The 17,537-nt window shown below is 59.7% G+C and overlaps 1 protein-coding gene across 4 annotated transcripts in view; it reads left to right on the top strand.

Moving 5' to 3' along the window:
• The window catches only part of KLF8 (KLF transcription factor 8), a 42,953-nt gene extending 27,797 nt beyond the window's left edge, over window positions 1-15,156 (top strand). For 3 of the 4 annotated variants that reach the window (XM_072981327.2, XM_078380623.1, XM_072981329.2), the window contains 4 exons: window positions 9,844-10,438; window positions 10,860-10,962; window positions 11,818-11,957; window positions 13,391-15,156. In XM_072981327.2, coding sequence (XP_072837428.1) covers window positions 9,880-10,438; window positions 10,860-10,962; window positions 11,818-11,957; window positions 13,391-13,572 — 984 coding nt within the window. In that variant the 5' untranslated portion in view covers window positions 9,844-9,879 and the 3' untranslated portion in view covers window positions 13,573-15,156. Of the gene's footprint in view, window positions 1-2,106; window positions 2,431-9,843; window positions 10,439-10,859; window positions 10,963-11,817; window positions 11,958-13,390 lie in introns of those variants that run through there. The other variant, XM_072981330.2, reaches the window with a different exon arrangement.
• Window positions 15,157-17,537: the final 2,381 nt, after the last annotated feature.

Here is a 17,537-nt window from a genome sequence, read left to right as displayed (position 1 = left end):
CTGGAGCCCTTGGGCATGGCTAATGGCCAAGGATCGTGAACTGTAGCTGGGGAGGGGGCTTCTGTTTGCCCACCCTGTGTCAGCTGGGCTGGAGAGCACACCGCTGGAGCAGTGAGGGGGAAGCTTCGGGGTGTGTGTGTGTGTGCTGACTTAAAGGGGGCAGCTCTCTCTCTCTCTCTCTCTCTCTCTCTCACACACACACACACACACACACACACACACACACACACACACACACACACACACACACACACACAGAGAGAGAGAGAGAGAGAGAGAGAGAAAGTCCCTGTTCTGTCTCGGGCTAAACTCTGTTGATCCTGCTCTTGCATTTTAGGGACCTGGGAAGCCAGTGGAGACTAAGCCAAATACTTGGCCCCTCCAGCCCCATAATGTCAGCTCTGACCAGCAGCCGCAGGGGCTCTCCAGCCTGACCTGAACATCCCAGGTATTCCGTGGCAGGTTCTTTACCCAGGAATGACCCCAGGGCCAGAGACTAGGTTGGGTATGCTCAGCGCGGTGGTACATTGGGTGGCGTTTGGACTCGGCTCCTCCTCCTCGGGCCCCATGGCTTGTGAGGCTCACCTCCCCGCTCCCTGGCCCAGATGGCTGCCTCTGGCTGCCACCCAGAGAGGGGGAAATAAACCACAAAGGCACCCTCTTCCTCCTCCTCCTCCTCCTCCTTGTTATTCACACTGGACTCTGCCTTTGGCAGGGGTGAATGGGTGGGTGAATGGGGAGAGGTGTGACTGGTGCCAGGATGTTGACGTGGCCGTAGCCCTCCTGTGCCACCAGTCCTGGCACTGCAGCCCCATCTGTCCTGGGGAAGGAGCCAAGCCCGGCTGGGCCCAGTTTGGTCCCTTCTGTTCTGGACGGACAAGCTGTTGCCCAGCGCTGGGGGGGGGCACCCCGATCCCTCCCTCCCTGCTGCCCATAACTAATGAACAGGCCCCACTCCCTTCGTCTCTCCCCTGCCCCACCCCCAGCCTTCCCCATCTCTTCCCCCCCCCACCCCCACCCCCAAGCTGGGCCTCTTCAAGGTTTTGTTTGCTCTGGGGCTGGGCGGGCTGGGCGGGTGGAGCTGCTGCTGCTCTCTTTTCATTCCTGGCCCGCCTGCCTGCCTGCCTGCCTGCCGGGCGAGCAGCCGCCCCTCCGGTGGAGCAGCTTCCCCAGAGGGTGGGGCCGCTTCTCTCCCACCCACCCCTCATGCACCATCTGTGGACAGATACGCGGGGGGGGGAGCCACCACTGCAGCGTTGCCCCCCCCCCCCCGAAAGGCCAACCCGACCCTTTCGGGGAGCTGTGCGTGGAGCGGGGCCTCCGCCGAGGCTGTGTGTCTCCTGCTTCGGAAGAGAGGGGCTGCCCTTCAAGGAAGCCTTGCGCCCCCTAAAAGCGGTTCAGGCACCAGGAGACTGCGGGGTGTGGGTGTGCGTGTGTGCGGGCGGGTGTGTGTGGAATGACCTAACGTGGACCCACGGGCCAAGAGGGAAGAGGTCGGAACGCCGCCCTCTCCCCGGTGCAGATCGAGAGACAGGACGGAGGAGGGAGCGAGGCGGCCCCGGCCGGCCCCCCACCTCCTCCTCGGGCCCTGCTGGAGGTCCCTAAGCCCAAAGAGCAGAGGCCGCGTGCTGGCCCGCTCCGCGCAAGCTTCCGCGTCTCCCAGGCTTCTTCTTCAGCCGCACGGGAGTCCCTCGACTCCTGGAGCCGGTCTGCCTGCGAGCGCAGAGTCCCGGGGAGAGGGGGAAGCGTTGTCCGGCGCTGGAGAGGCCGCGGGACACGCGGGCCGAAGGAGCACGTGTGAATGCGTGACGCACGCTGCTCGGGCAAAGATAACCCCCCCTCCCCCGCTCGCTCGCTCGCTCGCTCGGGGCTCGGCAAAGAGCGGAGGAGGCGAGGCTGCGTTGCCGTGCCCTGCCTTGGCTCCTCGCCCAACGGAGGCGCACCGGGGCGGGTGCCCCTCCTCGCAACGCTCCCTCCCTCCCTCCCTCGGTAGCGGAGCCAGCGAGTGACCCACTTTCCACCCGCGGGAGAAGGGAAGGAGGGAGGGAGAGAGGGTGCGCGGGGGCCGAGCCGGGCCGGGCTGGGAGGAGCTGCCGGTGGCCGCCCGCCCCCTCGCCCCTCCTTGGCAGGCAGGCAGGCAGGCAGGCGCTCGCCTGGCCTGGCCTGGCCCGGCCCGGCCTCGCCCGGCAGGTCCCCGCCCCAGGGTGGGGCCGCCCAACGGGGCACACCCAACCCACCCACCCACCCGGGCAGGCGCCGGCGCGCGCAGTCCGGCCCAGGCGCAGGAGCAGGCGGACGGGGCGACGGACCGAGCGGCCGAGGGAGGCACCGATCGCCCGGCCGATCTCGCCTGCCGGACCGCCTCTCGCCGGGCTCGCCGGGATGATCCTCCCCGCCGAAGGGATGAGTGCCGCCAACGGGCCCTGGGCGGTGAGTGAGCCGGGGAGAGCGGAGCGGGTCGGGGGGGGGGAGTTGCGGGTCGGCCGGGGGCCAGGGTGCTGCCGAGACGGGACGTTCCCCGGCCCCGACGCGGGGCGGGCGAGACCTGCCTGCCCGCTCTCCCCTCGCCGCTTCCTCGAAAAGGAAGCCCGGCCGAGGGGCCCCTCCACGGACCGCCAACAGGGTTCCCCTCCGGTGGGGCCCCCAGTAAGCCCCCCCCCCCGAGTGGTTCTGGACTACAATCTCCATGATCCCTGACTGCCGGCCGTGCGGGCCGGGGCTTGTGGAGGGCGAAGAGCGGGACAGGCGGAGCGCCGCAGGCTTGGCACAGAGAGAGGTCGGAAAGATCAAGCTGCGGAGCCAGCCGGTCCCATCTGCGGCTGAGGCTGCTCAGCAGGACAGGGCCCTTGGCTGGCGGTTGCTCTCCCCTTCTGCCTGTTAATAGGAAGTCCCTTTGACAATTTAGTAGAGCTTCCACTTTCGGAAGCAGCAGATCTGAGAAATACTAGCTGCTCCTTGCCTGCCTGGCAGCAAACAGTGAGCGGATGCTCTAGTGTTCCTGCTGCCTTTGTGCATTTCCCAAAGGGGTCTTGATAGCTATGAAATGCTGGACTCGGGAGTCCCCTTGACCCCTGCACCTTATCTTCCCTCTCCCCTACCTTCCAACGTGGTGATGTTTATTATACTTTTGGCCTGGACAGCAGAGCCATCTCTGGCCCCTTGGGGTGCCAGGCCTTTCTGTGACCTCTCTTTGCTTCGCACCCGAGGCGTGGCACCAGAGGCGTGTCCGCCCAACCCAGATGCAAGTCAGCTCTCCTAACAAAACAAGGCCAGCAGCCAGTAAACATCTCTCTCATCAGCTCATTAATTGGATATGTCGCCTTCAGTTGGTGCTCTCGGCTTGTGAAGCTGCCTGTTGCAGCCAGGTACGGCTGGCTAGTTATGTTTCGTGCAAGCTGTGATATTACTACTAAGAGGCTTCCCCCCCCTCCCCCCTACCAGGACCCTGCTCCAGGCCAGTCTGAATTAAATGATTTATCTCCGTCTAATTCTGAAGCCCTGTGCATGATCCGCTTGGGTTTTTCAGCTGAACATTGAGATCCAGTATGTGGGGCTCTGGGTCAAAGGCATAGAGTTAAAAAAATATATGTAAGCTTTGGCCTTGGTTGATTTTGCTGCAGGCCTGACTTTCAGCCCTTCTGCACAATAGTTTTGCTTAGGATTACTCTTAACTTTTCTTTATTTCAGCAAAAGCAAAGAGTCTTGTGATACCTGGAATAATGAATGATGATGCCATTTGGTGATGGGGTTGGGGGAAGCATCACTTCCCTTATATCTTCTGTGTCAAGACCTTGATGGCATCCGTAGAGTTGAGAGGGTGACACGGGGGACGGGGGGGGGGGGCAGACTAAAATGCAGAACCTCCAAACTTGGGTCTTCAAGGTAACCGTGGTTATTTAGCAACCAGTGGTTGGAACTGGAACAGGTATCCCAGCTGAGGAATGCAGGAACGGTGCCAGAAAGGCTTAGCCCTGACTGGTCATCTCAGCGATATAGTTTAGGGCATGGGAGGGGATCTTTACGGGGTCTGCTTTACCTTCTCCCCACCTGGTTTAGTCTCGGGCACTGTGCCAGTGCTGGCATGGTGAGCCGTGGATGCGTCCAGGGGGTGTCGTGGTGATCTGCTGGCTGTTTTGCGCCCTTCTGTGGACGGGCCCCTGCTGCGGGTGATTTCAGAATCCTCCTTGGTGCTGATGTTTTCCAGTCCGGCCAGGAAGGAGTTAAGCGGCGGGTGGCCTTTAAACAGCTGGCGCCAGGGCTCTCTGTCCCTGGGAAGGAGGGGGCGTGGATGGACCGTCCCGCCCTGGGCAGACTTCTGCCAGCCCTGTCCCTCCCGTCCCTCCCTTCCTGCTGCCGCCGACTTAGGCAGAGCTGCCTGAGGCGGGACCGAGGGAGCTGAGCTGGGTGGCGGTGAAAGCGCTCCAGTGCACACACGCCCAGCCAGGAGGGGCGCCGCAGCCTGGTGCGTGAGCGGACCTGCACACGCCGGGCTGGAGGCTTCCCCAGCCGGTTGCAGGGAGCCACCCTCGCCCTGGGAAGAGGAAGAGGCCAGGGCAGGAGGACTGCTCGCCCGCCGCCTCGGGAAGGAGGCCATCCAGCCAAACGGCGTTAAGGGGTGGGGGTGGCGTGGTTTCCAGAGGAGCCCTCCCTTCCCAGGCAAACCTGGAGGAGGAGGAGGAGCAGTGGCGTTCTGGAGCCCTACCTCCCCTTCCCTGCCTCCTGGACAAAGCCGCCACAGCCGCCACCGCCCCCCCCCCCCTTTCAGGCGCGCTGCCTTCCTGACTGGGGGCTGCTGGAGGCATTTCCTGCGCCCACCCCTTGTGTCTTTGGACTTCTGGGTGCTGGGAGGGGAGAGGAGAGGAACGCCAGCCTTGTAGGGCAGTGGAGAAAGCTCACTGAAGGGGGAGGGGTCCCGCTCAGCAGGGCGTCCTGACTCCCTGGTTGCCCTGGCTGAGCTGAGCTGAGCTTTCTCCTGGATCACACCCTGGAACGGGGGGAGGGGGGGGGGAGGCAGGTTGAGGGAAGAAGCCCAATGGAACAAAGGGCGATTTTCCAGGTGTGGGGGGGGAGACCAGCTGCTCCCTACATTTCTCCCCATTGCTTCAGGCTGAGGGAGGCTTGGGTGCCACCACATCTGTAGGGCTGCTCTTTGAATCCCCCCCCTCCACAGTAGGTGAAGGCATTCACCCCAACCCTCCTGTTGGCCAGTCAGTGCCTCCTTGCCCCTTGGCGGGTCACCTAACAACCACCACCACCACCTTTGAGCAGCAGAGCTGGAAAGGGACCCTCTGGATCATCCAGTCCATCTCTTGTCAAGGAGGCTCGGGGGGGGGGGAATCGAACTCCCAACCTCTGGCTCCCAGCTGGAGGCCTAAGCCACTGCACTATCCAGCTGTTCTGGGTAACTGAGGAGCCCACGCGGGGAGGGGGGGTTCAGGGAGAGTGGAGTCGGCCTGTGCCTGGTCAGCTAGCAAGAAGAGGGGTGGGCTGAGTATTTGGTGTTTGTTTGGCTCCTGGGTGGGTTTTGGAGGCCTTTGGAGGCTTCCTGGCGGAGGACGGGGCAGGGGGAGAAGGATTCCAGGGGACTCAGCAGCGCAGCTGCTGCCCTGGGGTCACTGCCTCCCCCTGACCCTTCAATCCTGTCCGCTCTTTCTCCCAGTTTCCAGTTCAAAGGTCCTGACATCCCAAGGGGGAAAGGGGCATCAACCAACTCCCATAAAGGCCTGCCCCTATTTCCTGCCCCCTGGGCACAGTCCCTGCAAGGCAGGCCTCCCCCCATCCGTTCCCCCCCCCATTCATATGTGGGAAGCCGATGCAGACCCAGCAAGAGTGAGTGGGAACCTTCCACATGCAGGCGCACACACAGAGAGAGAGAAAGGGCGCCTGCCCTCTCTGCCTGGGGGACGGCAGGCCAGGAAGGCCGGCAGCAGGATGGAACTGGGGCCCTTTTGTCTTGGGTCCTTCCCTGGGAGGGAGGGAGGGAGGGAGGGAGGGAGGGAGGGAAGGCGCAAGGAGGCCAGCCTGGAGAGGGAGAGCGGAGTGGCCAGCAAGCCAGGCAGCCAAGAGTTGGCCTGGGGAGGAGGGCTGGACAGGAGAGCCAGCGGCCCAAGGCTGCTGGGGGAAGGGCGCGCCTGCCTGGGGCCAGCCCGAGGGAGGGAGGGAGGGAGGGAGGCGCAGGCGTGGCTTGTTTTTGTGGCTGAACCGCTCTTGGGAGCACCTTTGGGAACGCCCAGCCTGGCCTGGCCAGCCCAGCGGGTCCTCGGGAGGCTGGTGGGCAGAGGGAACAGCTGAGGCCCTTGGGGAAGGGAGGGGATGGCGGGGGTGTGTGTGCGTGTGCCCCTTGCTGGGACTCTTCTCCTGCCATCTTCAAGCGCTGCAAGGGCTCCACATGGCCAGGGCCCCCCAGAGAGGAGACGGGGGCTGCCAAGCACCTGCCTCTCTCTCTCTCCTCCCTGCTTGGCATGGCACTGCCGGGCGATGTGCCAGGCCTGGAAGGGCCAGCTGGTGGTCTACTCCCCCACTGAGCCCCATGCATGTGCCCTGGGTGTGGGTGGGTGTGCTTGGTGGCCCCCCACCACACAAGCCAAGCTGTTCCCAATTGCTCAGCGTTGGCCCAGCGGAGCGGGGGGGGGCACATCAAGGAAGCAGCATCCGTTTACCCAAGGAGAGCTGCCAGCTGGAAGGGCTGACCACAGAGCTTCGGGGGTGGGGGTGGGGGTGGGGGTGGGGTAAAGCTCCCAGGGCAGCAGCTTCTGTCAGGGCATGGGTGGGATGCCCGGCCCTCACCCTGAAAGGAACCAGCCTGCTGGCAACTAGTTCATGGAGGTGTCCGGCTCCCTGCTGCCCAAGTGGCCAGGGAAGCCTTGAGGGTCCCAGGAAGCAATTCTCCCCCCCTCCACCTACCTCCCACCCCTACTAAGGGAGGCTGGTCCAGCTGATGAACCCTCTGGCTTTCCAGAAATAGCTGCCTTTCCTTGCCTGGAGGGGGGAATAGGTGTCATCTCTCCCCCACCCCTCATGGCCCAATCCTGGGTGGAGGCAACAGCAAACTCCCACCAGCTCCTGTAGCAACAGCGCCCCCCCCAGTGCCTTCCTGCCTTGTGGAGGGGAGGGGGGGGTCTTTGTTCAGCAAACTCCCCCTTTTCTACTCTCCCACCCACTTAAAAGGAAGAGAAGAGAGGAGGCTTGGGTAGGCATCAGGTGCCCCTCCCATCTCTGTCCCCTTCTCCCCAAAGCACAGGTGGGAGGGGCGCCCCACGGTTGGCTGGCTTGCTCAGTGGATCCTCCTGGAAGGAGGAAGTGGTGCTAGTCGTCCACCTTGCAGCAGCTCCCTGGTGTGTGCATGCGCAGGCACGTATGCGCAGAGGCGTGGAGGGGTGTGAGATTCTGTCTATGCTGAAGCCTGCCCGGCTGTTGCTAGGAGCTGGAAGTCCACGGAAGTAGGTTCTCCCCTGGAGCTGCTTTCTCTCTGTGGCCCCCAGATACGAAATGCCAAGAATGAGGAGATTGTCCAGAGGCCCCCTTTGTGCCCAGTGACTGCGGCTGGTACTGCCTGTAAGGCGTTGGGCATCTTGCAGAGGTCATGTGTGCTGCTTTTCTTGTGACTCTTGACTCGATCTGTGTTCGAATGGAGCACTTTCCCTCTTTGTCGAGAGGAGGCCTTTCTCATGGCAGCTTCTTAACCACGTGCAGGTCAGAAGCATCTGCCACACGTTACAGGAATTGCATGCGGGTTAAGAGCACAAGCCCAAGGCAAGCCCAAAGCAGAACCAGAACAGAGCAGGTGGGGGCCGCCGTCAGCAGGTGCCCAGCCCTCCACTTGCGCTGCCCCCCCCATCCATGCCAGCTCAGGCCTGCCCCCAAATGGGAAGGTCTGACTCTTTAGCCTGTGCTGCCTTTTCGGTGGGGAGTCCTGGGTGGTCTCCAGCCATGTCCCATCCCGTGGAATCGGGGGGGGGGGAAGGAAGCTCCACCTGTGACATGTTGAAGGGACCCCTCCCTTCCTTGGTCCCATGGCCGGCTGGCCAGCATCGAGGGAGAAAAGGCTTTACAGCCTTGGTGCAAAAGAAGGCAGTCCTTGTAGAGGCGCCCCCATGCTCATGCACATGCCTATATTGGGTTAGATTTTTTTGGAGGGGGAATTTGAAGTTATCTGGTATTATAACCTGCCTTGAAAAAGCAAAGTCCCAAAGGAGCATCTAACAGAAATCCTGGCCTTTGGGGAAGAAGGGAGGGAGGCCCAGCCTGAGTCCCGCCTCAGTCCGGCCCGCCTTTGCCTTCCAGGGCGTGTGTTTCCTCCCTCCTGGCTGGAGGGCCACCCGGGGCTGCCGCTCGGCTGCTCAGATCTGGCCTTGTCTTCTGCGGGAGGGGCCAGCGGGGTGCCAAGCCCCAAGCCCTGGATACCGCCAGAGAGCGAGCGAGCGCGCCAACCCTCAAGGGCCTGGAAGGGGAGCCACAGGGCAGAGAGCCCAACGGGTGGGTGGGTGGGCCTGAGAAGAGGGAGCCGAGGGTCCCCTCCTCTTTCTTCCTCTGTGCTTCGTTGTTCTGGAGGGAGGGAGGGAGGGAGGGGGGCCCTCTTCCAGGCACCCCCCCCCCGTGTGATCCCCGCTCTTTGTTGCCTCCGCCCAGGGGGAGGGGCCCTTTGTCCTTCAGGCTGCCCCCACCGCTCGCCTTCCCAAGGAGGAGAGGGCTCCGTGCCAAGCCTCCCTGGCCGCCGGAAATGCCAAGGTTGACTCCCAAACCCCACCCCACCCGCCTCTCCAGCTTTTAATTCCCAAAGCACCTCCTGCCATGGATCACCTCCATCCCTGCCCCCCCCTCGGCCCCCCGCCCCCACATTGGAAGGGGCTGGCCCTGCAAAGCTATAAATAAGTCTGCTTGGATTGCTGGTGGCTGCTCTGCCCATTCAGGGACCCTGGGACCATGATGGGAGGGGGGTGGGCAGGAGAGAGAACGCCATGCCTCTCACACGTCTTGACCCCCCCACCCCACCTGCTGCCCCCAAAACAGGTCCAAAGCTGCTGGCCCTTGGGATACCCACCCCCACCCCACTCCTGCTGTACAAGGGTAGCCGGCGCAGCAGCTTCTGGGTGGCTTTTTCCATTCCCCTGCAGGCCAGGGCACTTCCCCCACCCCCAAACACACACACACACACACACACACACACACACACACACACACACACACACACACACACACACACACACACACCTCCAACACAGTCAGGAGTCATCTGGGTTTGGAGGTCACCCCTTGGGGCTGCTCCAGCTTTACACACGAGCAGGAGTCCTCTCTTTGGGTTTGCCTTGTGAAACCAACGACGACTGTGTCCCCGCGTCCTCCTTTGTCAGAAGGAGCCACACCAGTCCAGCAGCTTCCAGTTTTGCAGCCTGGGCCTGCTTCTCTCTCTCTCTCTCTCTCTCTCTCTCTCTCTGTGTGTGTGTGTGTGTGCGTGCATGTGTGTGTTTCCTGGCAGAGTTTCCGAAGGCAAGAGCTTCCAGTGAGAAGCCCTCCTCTGCGGGTCTGTCCTGCCAGGCTGCCCAGCTTCCCTTTTTCTGATTCCCCTCATCCCCCCTTCCAAGAGTCTAGACATGGTCCCTTTGGGGACTACAATCCCCAGCATCCCCTGGCCAGCAGAGCCACTCTTAACCCGTGCAGGAGTTGTGGTCTCAAAAGGGAAGTTTTTACGTTCAAGTGGTGGTGGGTGGGTGTCCCTCCCCTCTTGCCCGGCAGGGCCGGCGTTTGTGCCGGACGGGCTCCCTCGCATGGGAGGCTCTGGTAATGCGGTCGCCTCTCCTGCTGTCCGGGGAGGAATGTCTGACCGCTGGCTCCCTTCCCTTCCAGGCTGCCGGCGTGGCCCACGGCCGGGCTGTGACCAAGATGAGTTCCTCCTCGCTGCTGGAGGGCAGCTCCATCGAGCCGCCGGTGCTGTTGAGTGACATCAAGACGGAGCCGCCTGAGGAGCTCCTGGCCAGCGATGGCAACCAGCCCCAGGCCGAGCCGGTGGACCTCTCCCTCAACAAGCCCAAGGCCTCCCTGTTGCCTCCCGCCTCCTCCTCCTCGTCCTCCTCCGCCTCCTCCTCGTCCTCCTCCTCGCTGCCTTCCTCCGTCCGCTCCTCGCCCAAGCTGGCCACCCCGCCCGTCCAGGCCCCCGTGGTCTCCCTGTCGCCCACGGGGCTGGGCTCCTCTTCGGCCATCCCGGCGGTGCTCTCCCCGGGCTCCATCCTCGCCTCCACCCAGGGCAGCGGCGGGCAGCAGATCCTCCACGTCATCCACACCATCCCCTCCGTCAACCTGCCCAGCAAGATGGGCAGCCTCCAGACCATCCCGGTGGTGGTGCAGTCCCTGCCGGTGGTGTACACGACCATGCCCAGCGATGGGGTCACGGCCGCGATCACCGTGCCCCTCATTGGGGGCGACGGCAAGAACGCCGGTTCTGGTAAGGCCTGCTTCCCTCCACTGCCCCTTGTGTGGGGCTGGAGGGTGGGGTCCAGGGGAGGAAGCCACGGGGCTGCCTCCAGGTGGAAGGAACGGAACCACTCCTTCCCCTCCTATATCTGTCGAAAGGTATAAAAGAAGGCCGAGCCTTTTGCAGACATATAACAACCGGAAAAACACCGTTCCAGATGGAGGAACATGCAGTGGAGTTGGGGGGATGGTCTTTAGGGGGCACTCTGTGGAGGCCGAAGGTGTTTTCTGGCTGGTCATGTTGGGCGTCTGCCTCTGCTGTCCACAGCAGCCCCTCGTACACTGGCATGGCCCTGTTCACCTGCCCCAAAGTTGCAGCTTGCCTGGCTACCTGCCTGCCCACCCGCCTGCCCGCCGTGTCTCTCACTCCTGGCTCTCCGTTCTCTCTGCAGTGAAAGTTGACCCCAGTTCCATGTGTCCCGTTGAGGTGAACAGCGACAGCGAGACCAGTGCCTCGGAAAGCGGTCAGCCCTCCTTGTCCGACCTCCAGAGAGAGTGAGTGGTGGGGATCACGTCCAGATCCTTCTGCTTTGGGGGAGAAAGGTTAGGGGGGAGAAAGAAGGCAGGTAGGCAGGCAGGGAGCCCTGCGGGGGGGGTGCCCGGGAAGGGGGCAAAGTTCAGGGGAGGCTCCTTTGCCAAAACGCACGGCCCTTTTGTCACGCCTCTTGAAAATAACTCTTTGTTCCTTGTGGAAGCATTCACACGGTAACTTGGTGAGTTGCTTGTTGCATTTCTAGTGGCTCTCTGTTTCTTCTTTTTAAAAGATCCACAGCGTTGAGAAAGGAATATTATAAAATGTAAAATAATTAGTTTTAAAATTCTTTTTTAAAAGCACAGTTTTTTAAAAAAAAAAGTAGCTTGAAAATCTTTCCTGTCACGCCCATAGTGTGGTTTTTATTTGTGTTTACTTTTAAGTTGTAACTTCATTGCACTTTTGTTACCAAAAAGGTTGATGTGTTGTGTAGGATAAACATAACATCCCTTGTTATACCCCGGATGACTGTCGCAGCTGACCCTCTGTTCCCCTCCTGCTCTGGCCACGGTTCCGGTGTATCTGGTGGTCCAAGATATACGCCGCTGGCCATGCGTTCACCCCTAACCCCTTTCTGGCCACCCATTGTTGAGGATGATCCCTGTCTGAGTCTGTCTGTGGGCGGGCGGGTGGAGCTCAGTCCAGGCATGGCACAGAGAGAGAGAGAGAGAGAGAGAGAGAGAGTTAGCGCCGGGCCCTGGCAGTGCCTGGTGTTCGGGGCTGTTCTGAGCTACAGAAGCCGTGGCAGGGCAAAGGGCCATTAAGGTGGCCTTTGCTTTCCTCTCCTTGACCCCTCCTTTCTTTCCCTCCTTGTCCAGGTCCTCGGCGGCCGGACGGATGCAATGGGCAGAGTCTCCTGACCTCAAGAAGAGGCGGATCCACCAGTGTGACTTTGAGGGTTGCAACAAAGTCTACACCAAGAGCTCCCACCTGAAAGCCCATCGGCGGATACACACCGGTGGGTGCCTTGCTTGCTGGCAGGTGGGGTGGGGGGAGGGAGCTCTGGGGGGGCCTTTTTGGGGGGGGGGAGGAAGTGTTCCCTGGGACAACAAAATGCCCCTTTCCAGATCTTTTGTGGTCCTTTGTATTCTGGGTGTCCAGAAGAGGGCTGTGATTGCGTTGGTGTGGGAAGCAAGGCCCTGCGTGGCCCCATGTGGCTCGCCCTGCTTCTAACTCGAAGGAATCCTAGTGCAGATCTAAGAGAGGTGAGAGGTTGAACTCTGCGCGTGGAAAGCAGGGACCTGGCCTGTGACCTGCCGCATCACCAGCCTCCCCTTTTGGGGTTTCCTTTCTGGAAACCACCGACAGCTCTCCCATTCTGGAGTGGACACTCCCCCCCCCTCCAGTTTTTTAAATTATTTGACCAAAACCAAAGTTTTCCCAGGAAGCCTTCTTTCTGCCCCTCTTCTCAGCCCTAAATGCGACCAGTGAAGGGAGCAGAGCCCAGGAAAATTCCTCTCTTTTTTTGAGTCTGGTCCTGCTAGCTGAGGATATGGGAAGGTGTCGTCTGAAGGAGCTCCATTTATGAGCCCTGGGTCGGAGGAGATCCTCCCAGCCGGAGCAAGTTTCACAAGAGGGGAAGGAGCGCTCCAGGAAGTGCAGCCCCTTCCAGCACAAACTGGCCCCGCTCCGCCCCCCCCCACGTGCTCATCATCGGAGAGAGGAGGGGCAGCATTCCCTTGCCGACAACTCGAGCTCGCTTCCTTCTTGGGGGGGGGGAGGAAGGCTCTGCTCTGGTGCCTGCGGTTCAGATCCGGAGGGGCTGGTGGGCAACACAGCGGAGCCTTCCTAGCAACCCATCCGATCCTTGGGCTCTGCCCACACAGGTCTCCTAGCAACCTGTTCCCTCCTCCAGGTTGGAAATCTTTTCAGCCCTGGTGGTATCCTAGCAACTCCTCCCCCCTCCTTGGCTGGCCCACAGCGGGGAGGGGGGGGGCTTTCCATCACTTTCCATTTCTTCGCACCAGCCACCCAACATATCGTATCCATTTGCAGCCGGGCGGCCCTTGTGAGGCTCCCAGGAGCATCGGCTGGCAGCCTCCGTTTTGCACATGTGTGATGCCAACTTGTGGCAACGCTTTTCAGGGTATTCCGGAGAGAGAATCCTCAGAAGGGGTCGACCCTGGAGGCGCCCTGGGGTTGTGCAGCTCGCCCAAGGCCACACAGGCTGGCTTTTCTCGCTGGCTCTCTGGGTCAGCAGCCAGAGACTGAAACCACTGAGTCGGAGGGGCTTCTCCCCCCCCCTGCACATACAGTATCACCTGGGGAGGGTGCCTCCTCTGTTGCTTCTGGAGTTCTGACATCTCTGATGGCTGCCTGAGTCTTCTGGGCAGGCAGCCACCCACAGAGAAATCCTAATTTCTCCCCATTTCTCTGTCACCCCCCCCTCAGGAGAAAAGCCCTACAAGTGCACCTGGGAAGGCTGTCCCTGGAAGTTTGCTCGCTCGGACGAGCTGACCCGGCATTTCCGGAAGCACACCGGCATCAAGCCGTTCCGCTGTTCGGACTGTGACCGCAGCTTCTCGCGCTCCGACCACCTGGCTCTGCACCGCCGGAGGCACATCATGATGTGAGGGGGGGTGTTTGAGCCTGCCCCCTCCGATCGGGCCACCAAGGGAAGAGGGAGCGGCTTCCTACAGTGGCGGCCGGATCCTCGCCTGATTCTTGCCTCTGCTGCGGACACGGCCGGCCGGCGCCAGCCACCCTGCAGCCTCTTCCTCCATCCTGGTCCTTGCCCTTCTCAGACTGAGCCACGACCTCGTTTGGCCTCCCAGCAGCCTGCTTTCTGCCCACCGGCTGAGAAGGAGCTGTTTCCGGGGAAAGGCGGTGTTGGGAGGTGCGTTCGCACGTACTGGAGTTGCAGGCCTGTGGAATCCTTGTACAGAAGGGGCAAAGCCTCGCTGGCAGGAATGGACGTGCTTTGGTTGGGGGGGGCGCTCGCTGCCTGCTTCAGTAGGGGTCCGTGCCAAGAAAGGGGGGAGGCAAAAGGTGGCCCCCTTCTTTCTGTTGGGTGGAATAAAGTGCAGCCCAGTGAGGAGGAGCCTTGCCCACCCCCCCCAGGCCCCTTGGTCCTCGAGGCTGGCGTGGAGTCTTGAGTTCTTAAGGAGGGGGCCCCTGGGAAGTGCACAAAAACCAGAACCCCCCCCCCCAACCAGGAATCACTGGGGAAGAAACAGGACTCAGAATAGACTGGTTTTTAATGAACGTTTTTAACGAGCACTGAAGCAAAGTCTATATTTGAAATCTGACTTGGAACCCTCGGTTTGATCTTCACATGTTCAGAACTGGATGTGTTTGGCATGATTCCTCTGTGGATTTTGAGGTGAGCTTTAGAGCTTCTTGAAGTCTGGACTTTATACTTCAGCCTCCCCTGAAACCGATGACCTCAAGAGACTGATTTCATGGATTTTTTTTGGTGAAAATTTTTGTTCCACCGTTATTTTCTTTTTGAGTTCTGAAAATTGTTCATCTTTGGGAACTCTGTGTGTGTGTGTGTGTGTGTGTGTGTGTGTGTGTGTCTGGGTGTGTCTGGGTGTGTCTGGGTGTGTCTGGGTGTGTCTGGGTGAGTGAGTGTTGGAAGCTTCTCACGTGGTCTGATCTGTGGACGGCAGCTGATTCCATCTCGGGCGTTGGACTGCTCCATATCTTTCCCACGGGGTCACAGGCACCCAGGAGTGATTTACCCAAGAGGGAATATGGTTGTGCTGATCGGAAGACTGCAGAGGAGGGGGGGGGACAGAGAATTCTTGGGGAGCAGGGAAAGGGAAAACATCCACAGAATGCAAGTGCAGAGTTTCTTGAATTTGTCTCCCTGTTTGGGACTGAGAACAGAAATGAGTTTTTGCAACACAGTCCGCTGGACATGAATGAGTGTGTGTGTGTGTGTGTGTGTGTGTGTGTGTGTGTGTGTGTGTGTGTGTGTGTGTGTGTGTGTGTGAGTGAGTGTGTGTGTGTGTGTGTGTGTGTGTGTGTGTGTGTGTGTGTGTGTGTGTTGAGGATGGGGATTCTTGCAACACAGTGGGCTCAGGCAGCAGCCTGGGATTGCAGGGGATGTATGGAGGTCTTGATGAACAGACACCCAGAGAGATTTTTAAAACTTGTCTTGTTCCCTTTCCTTGCTCTTGGGAAAGTCAAACATGAACATGGTTTTCCAGAAACTCTCTCCTGTGTTGGTCTTCTCTCCCTCGTTGTCTCCCCACTGGCAAATTCAGAGGAGGGTGTTCATTCCTGCCATCGGGTTAGCCTTCAGCCTCCAAGTCAGGATGGGGCCTCGAAGGAGCCCTAGAAGTGAACAAGAGGAAGGCGTGCTTGGTCTCAGGTAACCTCAGGGTACCCGTTGCAAGCAGGAAAGGCCTGGGGGTGGGAGCGGGAGGTGGGGGTGGGGGTGTGCAGATGCAAGAGAGCAAGGCCCTCCTGATCCCTCTGCTAATTTGCACAAACTTGCTGAGGTGGACGTTCCCCCACCCGCCTGCAGAAATCTCCACCTGAAAAGGAGAGTTTGGTGGGAGCCTTCCCCTTGCTGTGCAAACCAGGACACGCCCTCTCTTAATGGTCTTGGAGCACTCGCGCTATGTATTGGGTCCATTTTACTCCTGCCTGCTTGTGCCTGCCCACGTGGTCTTTGACACAAAAGATTTCGCCGGCCATCACTCAGGGCCCCCCCCCTTGCCATCCCAGAGACCCATCCCTGTGTTGCAGGCAGTTCCAAACGGGACACTTCCATACAAGAATCCCAGATGTCCTCAAGGGGGGGGGGAGAGGGAGGGGGCAGGTGTCCCCCAGCATCCTGCTCCTTAACCTCATGCTTTTCTACTTCTTTCCAGTCTGGCAGCAGGTCTCCAGCCTGGTCCTTTGGGGTATTTATCACTTGTCAGAAGCCGCCAAGGGTAACGGGCAATAATGGGTCATCTCTCCAGCCCTGGGCAGCCACTCACAGCTGTTCTGTTCCTTGAAAATGGGGGCATTGAGAAGACAAGGTGAGGGAAGATCAACCGGGGTAGCCTGGGCAAATCTTCTGCCTGCTGGTCATTGCCCCCCCCCCCCGTGCCCCATGTTCCTTGTTGATTCACGAGTCTGAACTGCTCCGTGCAAGCCAAATGTTTGAGGCCTTTGAAAGAGCATGCATTTCTCTCCTTCCAAACGTATTGCTCTCTGACTAATCCTTGCTTGAGATCAGAATTAGCAGATTACAGCAGCAGCTTCCACACTAGCTGTGAACCCCGCCTGCTTGGACCATGCAGTGGGTGTGACGTGTGGTTTTGTGTTGGGTATTTTTTTTTCCAGCAGAGGGCACTGCAGGATTCTCTTAAATATTCCTTTTTAAAAGATCTCAAATGTCTGTATTGCCTGCAGGGCAGTTGGTGTTTGCTGTCTACTTGCATCAAACCTTTCAGGAAGCAAAGCAGATTTATGCCGGAGTCGGCGTCTTCTGCTCTGAGAAGACTACTCTGGTGGCAGGAGCTGGGTAAGCGGGGTGGAGTCGGGCGGGGGGCAGCTTAAATAGATAATTGCTCCAGTCTAATACCTGGGAAGGTGGTAATCTATTATGGCGTATTTCCAGGTGTCCTCATTCCCCCCCCCCCCGAGCTTGGAGAACCTCCCACAGCTCCTCAGCATGGTCTGTAGCCACTCATCCTGGGGGTTGCCGGGTTGTGTGTGTTGATTATTGTACTCCAGAAACACACTTTTCTGAACTATTTCTCAAGCATATTTAGCAATACAAGTTAGAATGCAAGCTATTTTTACAAAATGTTCTCTGAAAAGTTTTTCTGCTTAAATGGGCGTGAGCTCCTTCCTCCTCCTCTTCTTCTTCTTCTTCTTCCTCCTCCTCCTCCTCCTCCTCCTCCTTTGTCTGCTGCCACTCTTGGTAACTTGGTCAGTTAATAACCCAGCCTGGCTCCGGTTGGCTGGCAGATGGCCGGCTCCGACTTTGCCTTTAATCTCACTGTAATTAAGCAGCAAATGGAAGAGGATAGCTGAGGGCAGGGCCCTGTGGCTCCCGCTTGAACAGCGGCTGGTGTGGCCGAGTCCAGGATGCTTGGCCTGCAGTTCCTCCTGAGGTGCGCTTGGCACCTTGGCGGTGCACGTCCAGGGAGGTTGTGCGAAAGAGACCGCCCCTGCTGGGGCTCTGCCCCCTCCCTGAGCGCCACGGTCTTTGCTTTGTGGGTTGCATGTGGGGGCGCAAGGCAGTGTGGCATTATGCCACTGGGGCCACTGCTTGGGTGTTCCAGCAGCATCCTGGACTATGACCAGAGAGGAACTTAACCGTTCAGCAGGAATCAGACCAAACTGCTAGGATCCACCCACATCATTTTGCATCAGGATAACAACCACCTACAGAGGGCAGAAAGCAGGCAGAGAAGGTAATTAAGGGGCGCGAATATATCGTGCTCTTGGTGGAGGGAAACCAAGAGGTAGCTAAGGAGGAAAAGATTCAGAAAGCAGATGGCAGAGGAGTGACTATGTTCTCCTCTCTTGTGGTGGTTCTCAACCTTCGTTCCTCCGGCTGTTAATTAGTCGTGCGGCTTGTCTAGGAATT

Source organism: Pogona vitticeps, chromosome 11 (assembly GCF_051106095.1).
Source record: "Pogona vitticeps strain Pit_001003342236 chromosome 11, PviZW2.1, whole genome shotgun sequence".
Classification (NCBI taxonomy): Eukaryota; Metazoa; Chordata; class Lepidosauria; order Squamata; family Agamidae; genus Pogona; species Pogona vitticeps.
The sequence above is the reverse complement of the archived record's forward strand: the minus strand, read 5'-3'. Positions and strand labels throughout refer to the sequence as shown.